The 6,643-nt window shown below is 37.9% G+C and overlaps 1 protein-coding gene and 1 long non-coding RNA gene across 2 annotated transcripts; one reads left to right on the forward strand and one right to left on the reverse strand.

Moving 5' to 3' along the window:
• Nucleotides 1-989: 989 nt before the first annotated feature.
• On the forward strand, nt 990-4,993 carry LOC107583375 (serpin H1-like). Its single transcript, XM_016269569.1, has 5 exons — nt 990-1,141; nt 2,448-3,050; nt 3,128-3,226; nt 4,296-4,528; nt 4,617-4,993. The coding sequence occupies exons 1-5, from the start codon at nt 1,072-1,074 to the stop codon at nt 4,917-4,919; spliced, it is 1,308 nt and encodes a 435-aa protein (XP_016125055.1). The 5' UTR covers nt 990-1,071; the 3' UTR covers nt 4,920-4,993.
• Nucleotides 1,086-2,536, reverse strand: LOC107583376 (uncharacterized). Its single transcript, XR_001609035.1, has 3 exons — nt 2,461-2,536; nt 1,365-1,439; nt 1,086-1,164 (listed from the first exon to the last, which is right to left on the reverse strand). It is a non-coding gene; the product is annotated as an uncharacterized lncRNA (long non-coding RNA).
• Nucleotides 4,994-6,643: the final 1,650 nt, after the last annotated feature.

Consider the following 6,643-nt stretch of genomic DNA (forward strand, 5'->3'; position numbering starts at 1 on the left):
TCCTTTGCCTTCTATGTCACGGAAGAGTTAGCAATAGCTGGGCAGGTTTCCACCGATCTGATATTAATCATAGATTGTTCATTCATAACGTGAAATATCCCACCAACAGTCATATTGAAGTTACAACAAACAGAAACGCAACCGCAATGTCAGATCAGATTCACATTTAGTCAAAATAAAGGCTGGTTTTGATTTAAATATAGAATATAGGACTTTGGCAAGCCGGCCGCTGCATGTAATGCATTAAGACATGTTTTGGCAGCACTGAGAGAAGGACACTTGTATGAAACATTACTGAGACCTTTCTAAGTCTCCTGAGCTTTAAAAGAGCAAGCAATAAAATGTTCCTCTGGGATTCTTCATGCATTCCAGTTCTTCATGTTTGTACAACAGGATTTCTAGTGCTATATAAAGAAAAGGAAGATACATAGCATATTATTGCATAAAGAATGTCTAATTTGTTTTTTTATGAGAACGTATAGAAACCAGAATGCATGCTTTATACCCAACTAGACAGATAAAACCTCTGTTTTGTCTGCTGTCGCTTGCAGGCCAAGACACAACCCACTAAAACGTGGCACACAGAAGAGAGAGGGAGGAGAGATGGATAGGGTGGGGGTGGAAGTAGAACAATGTCTAAACTTCTTATTTTTACTGTTACTTTTATAATATACTTTGCATTTTCTGAACAAATTATGAAAATAATAATAAAAATAATAAATGAAATGTCATTTTAAAAATCAAGTATTAACACCAGGTTTTAGACTAAATTAGTTTACTTCTTACTAGGATGTTTTAATCATAATGTCAATCAGTAAATCCAGATTTCTGAATTACATCCACCTTTTTTCATACTCACCATTTTCTTTGCATGAAAAAGCACTTCAGTTTAGCCATTGTGTGAGTGTGTAAGCAGGAAAGGGGGCAGTTCCTGCTGCCTTTAGGACCTTGAGGAGAGAGTCCAGTTCCCACAGTAACTGGATCTGGGGGAGGTCTCACAGAAAAACAGGAACCATTATAATACTCCTTTCCCAACTTCCAGAAGTTTCTTTTCCAGCCTATAAAGTCTGCATGAAGGATTTGGTGTCAGGGGAAGCCGACAGATCCGAGAGGCTGCAGAAGTTTTTGGGAGGTCTGAGAGGTGAGTAACAGAGACCGTTACAGCTGTGAAAACAAATTTTGCATTCAGGCTTCATTGGCAGTATGAAAAATTTAATGAAAACCTGTGGTATTCCATAACAGAATCCTTCATTTTAAATTTTGAAATGTAAAACAGAAGCTTGTATGAGACATTGTCACTTTTAAAGTTTTACTCAAAGGTGAAAAGATGCTTATAAACAGCTACTGTAAGTGCTTTAATTTACCGTGTTTGTGTGATGATTCCGAAGGTTTCCGGCTTACACTACAGTTCCAAATGTTCTCCATTGCTCCTTCAGGCTCTGACATGTAGGCATAACAAAAGGTCATTCATTGAGAGGGTGCGGGGTATGGTGCATTTTGCACGGCCGAAGGCAACATTTTGGGCCGTTCAGTGGTGAGGGGAGGGGAAAAGCTGCACAAACTGTCTGAAGTCTACTGTTCCCACACTAGTGTCAGAACTTCCTGCCATCCTGGCAGTGCTGATTGGACAACGGTTATCCGGCGTAAGATGACTCTGGGAGCCATGAAATTTGTATATGTGGCTGCACAGCTTTTTTCTGTGAAAAGTTATGTGTTATTATACGCAGCTGTTTAAAAGTTTGGGGGTCAGCACAATTTTTTTTTTGAAAGAAAATATATTTTTATTCAGCAAGGATTCATTAAATTGATCAAAAGAGATAGTAAAGACATTTATAATGTTACAAAAGATTTCTATACCAAATAAATGCTGTTCAACTTTATATTTAACAAATGTTGATAATAATAAATGTTTCTCGAGTATCAAATCAGCATATTAGAATGATTTCTGAAGGATCATGTGAGTAATGATGCTGAAAATTCAGCTTTGCCATCAGAAAAATACAGAAAAGAGTTATTACTGGTTTTACTGTATTTTTGATCAAATAAATGCAGCTTTGGTGAGCATAAGATACTTCTTTCAAAAACATTGACAAATCTTACCAACCCCAAGCATTTAAATGGTAGTGCAAACAGCTGAAACATTCTTAAACATATATTTTTATGTTCAGCAAGGAATAAACAAAAATATGTTATGATAAAGAGAGCTAAGTGAGGTTACAGCTGTGCACGTGGCAGTTATGTAACATTACTGCCTTAAACGTCTGCTTGACTTCATTTAGCATAGCAGGCGTGCCATTAAAGGCTATGGGAATTTAAAATTACAGCTCTAATATATCTTGGCGCTACTCTCAGTTCTCTGGTCAGGAACACAGTCTACAGCTCTGCACATAAAAGAAACCATCTCATATTTATCTAAAATAACTGACTAAACCTTTCTACCGTAATAGGCTGCAAACTTACCACCTCCAAAATCATGTTGGTGTCAAGCGTGGTTCTCCTGTGCTTACTGGCTACTGTGAGCGGGGGCAAGACCCTCAGCAGCCATGCCTCCATCCTGGCAGACAACAGTGCCAATTTGGCCTTCAACCTGTACCACAACCTGGCAAAAGAGAAGGACATCGAGAACATTCTGATTTCCCCCGTGGTTGTGGCCTCCTCGTTGGGTTTGGTGGCTCTTGGAGGGAAATCCAACACTGCTTCTCAGGTCAAAACCGTCCTGAGCGCCACTACGGTGAAGGATGAGCAGCTGCACTCTGGGCTGTCGGAGCTTCTCACTGAGGTCAGTAACTCAACAGCACGTAATGTCACCTGGAAGATCAGCAACCGTTTGTACGGGCCCAGCTCTGTGAGCTTCGTCGACAACTTTCTGAAGAGCAGCAAGAAGCATTATAACTATGAGCACTCCAAAATAAACTTCCGTGACAAGCGCAGTGCGGTGAAGGCCATCAATGCATGGGCATCAAAGTCCACTGATGGCAAGCTGCCCGAGGTGACCAAAGATGTGGAGAAGACAGATGGAGCCATGATCATCAATGCCATGTTTTATAAACGTAAGTCTTGGACACTTTTAGAATTAAGAGCAATATGTAGATTCTTTAACTAATTCGTTGCTCTGTTTTCTCTCCAGCACACTGGGATGAGCAGTTCCATCATAAGATGGTAGATAATCGTGGTTTCTTAGTGCATCGCTCCTACACCGTCTCTGTACCCATGATGCACCGCACAGGTGAGGCCATGGTTAAAGCAGATGTGATTCCTGAAACAAAAAATGATGTGTAGCTTAGTGGTTCGTTATCGAGGAATTTTTGTTTGTTTGTTTATGTTTTCATTAGAAATTAATTATTGGGACAGTAGTAGTGTTAATGTTTATAGAATTTTTGTGTATTCTATGTTGGGTTCTTTAATTTTAGTCAATTTTACTAACATGCACCTAAGTCAATAAAAATTAAATTTGTATTTATAAGTAAGTGCAAAATTAAACTAAATATTAAAATAAGTTAGATATTTAGTTTTAAATATCTTATGTATTAATAATCTTTTTTTTTTTTTGCAGTTTGACAAAAATATCCCTTAAGTTTAGCCATTATTACTACATATTGATAAATTTTAGTCAATTTATCTCAATGAAATGGCATGTAATTTTACTCAACAAAAACAAGATGATTTAAAATTAAACAACAAAATTAAACTAACAATTCAAATATTTATTTATTCTATTATAATTTATAAATATTTTATATATTTAAATAAATAATATATTAGTGTTTGTGATGACAATATCATATAAATTTTGTTCAGTATTTTGTCATCTCATATTCTTTAATTTTAAAGAATATATTTGTGTTTATCTTAAAGAATATTAAGACTAAAATGACATGTAATTTCATTTACAAAATTTGTAAATTTGTGAATTTAATTTACAATTAATTTACAAAAAATGTAATACATATCAATATTTTGTTAGATATATTTTACATATAAAATATATATACAATTAATATATAAAATATTTAGTTACATTTAGTTAAACTTTTTTTTTTATATATTATAGATATGATTTTTTTATCATAATTTTCATTTGAATGTAATTAATATTAACCCTGGCAAGTACATAAAAAAATTATAATAATAATAAAAATCTGTGTTCAAAACGCACTTACTTACAAGTGAGTAATTTACATTTACAGTAATTTACATTTATACCCAAAGCTGCTGTTTGCTTTGGCAGGAAATTTTTTGGCAGGACAATCATTTGCCTTTACACATTTACGTCATACATTCATGCTGTCTTTCAGGCATTTATGGCTTTTTTGACGACACAACCAACAACCTTTTAGTTCTGGACATGGCACTGGCCCATAAGATGTCGTCTGTGGTGTTCATCATGCCGTACCATGTAGAATCCCTGGAGAGAGTGGAAAAACTGTTGACACGTCAACAACTCAACACCTGGATCAGTAAAATGGAACAGAGGTCAGTTGCGGTGTCACTGCCTAAAGTCAGCGTGGAGGTCAGCCACAACCTGCAGGTATGGACAATCTGCAATTCCAACAAGCTATTATATACTCACTCACCTGTGAATTCAGTTACTAATGTAACGGCTTGCTTTCTTGCAGAAACATTTCGCTGAGTTGGGTCTGACCGAAGCTGTGGACAAGGCCAAAGCTGATCTGTCTAACATCTCAGGGAAGAAAGACCTCTATCTGTCCAACGTATTCCACGCCTCGGCCATGGAGTGGGACACGGAGGGAAATCCACCCGATACTAGCATCTTTGGTTCCGACAAGCTCAAGAACCCCAATCTCTTCTACGCTGACCATCCCTTCATCTTCCTGGTGAAGGACAAGAAGACAAACTCAATCCTTTTCATGGGCCGGCTGGTCCGACCGAAGGGTGATAAAATGAGGGATGAATTGTAATTTGCAAATTTAATGGCGCTTTTCCACTGCATGGTACGGCACGGTACGGTTTACTTTTGGGGGGTTTTCCACTGGGTACAGTACCTGGTACTTTTTTCAGTACCACCTCGGTTGAGGTTCCAAGCGAACCGTACCATTACCAAAACATGACGTGTAAACTCTGCTGATCACTGATTGGCCTGAAAGAATCGTCACTACCTGCGTCACTGAACTTGCGACAAGAGACACAACAGACCCGCTAGATTTATATCAGCACAGCCAGCGAAGGATCGAATGCAACGGTTTTGAACAAGCGCACCATAAAGTGTAAAGTGTCTGTTTCGTTGTCTGTTGAGGAAGTACAGATGTTCCTCTCGTTGATAGCAGAGGAGCGGATCCAACAAGAGCTTGATGATGCGACGCGGAATGAAAAAGTTATTCAGGAGTCGCGGCAATAGAGGCGCAACTATAACGACATGTGAATAATCCCGCCCACTCTAAAGCGGTAGTGATGCAAAGTCCGATTAATTCCGCGAATCGGTTCTTTTCGGACAGATCGGCTTATTGAACCAAAGCCGATTCATCGGTTCCTGATGTCATCAAGCAATAACGTCCCTAAGCATTTCTTTTCTAACAATTTAGTGCCATGTTGTATCAATGAAAAATTCAAATAAGTCATTTGTGTCGACGCATATTGAAACATTCAAAAATAAAAAGCATATTGCTGATTATTACCATATAATTCACTTAAGTTAATGGTGTTTGTGGGCACAGTTTCATTCGCGGATCCTTTTTGTCAGATACGACTGACTGAGCAATATTGACTAGCCTACAACTTGGATAAGATTCCTAAAAGTTTCGCACCTACAGCACACATTACAGACATTGATGCACAAACACGGATATGTTCTACATATCTACAGTATAAAGAATGAATAAACCAGTCTTATAAACTCCTTGATTTCGCTTAAGCAACTTTAAATATAATATGCATGCACAATAAACTATTGTAAAATTTATTTACATCACTCGACAGAAAGGTTTTTCCAGGTTTTAATAAAATGTAAATTGATAACAGTCATAATAAGCATATTTCCAGTAGGCGCCTCAAGCTTGCACAGTATCGTCAACTCGCTCATCAGAATCTTCGGTAATCCTCTGCAAACTTCGACAGTTGTTTGAACCGGCTCATTCGGTTCTTTTTGAGTTGGACGTGCTACTTCGGCTGTGCGTCCTGAGTCATCAACCCGAAACTAAAGTTCGATTCAGTACGATTTGTGAGCCGGCTCAACCGGTTACTTCCCGAGAACCGGCTAAAAAGAACGACTCGTTCAAGAACCTAACATCACTATAAAGCGGTACTAAACTGCAGTGGAAACGCAAACCGAGCCGTGCCATCCCGTACTGAGCCGTACCACGCAGTGGAAAAGCGCCATAAATATGATTGTATGAGGTTAATGACTGTGTGTGTATGGAGATTTAGGAATATGTGTAAATGGTACACCCGAGTTCGTTCCATTAGATCTGTGGACCACCTTGTGCTTTCTGTTACATTTACTTTGAAAAGTGACATTTAAGTCATGTTTTTTTTGTTTTAAAAAATGCAAATGTACTTGACAAAGTATCGTAAATTTACACCTGAATCGGTTTCTGAGAAGTGCAGCATGCTTATATTAAGTATGATCTCCATGAAATTTGCTATAAATCCACACAAACACACAAACAGCTCAGGGGTTTATCTTTTT

This window comes from Sinocyclocheilus grahami, unplaced genomic scaffold (genome assembly GCF_001515645.1).
Source record: "Sinocyclocheilus grahami isolate Dianchi unplaced genomic scaffold, SAMN03320097.WGS_v1.1 scaffold53.1, whole genome shotgun sequence".
In the NCBI taxonomy this organism is placed as follows: Eukaryota; Metazoa; Chordata; class Actinopteri; order Cypriniformes; family Cyprinidae; genus Sinocyclocheilus; species Sinocyclocheilus grahami.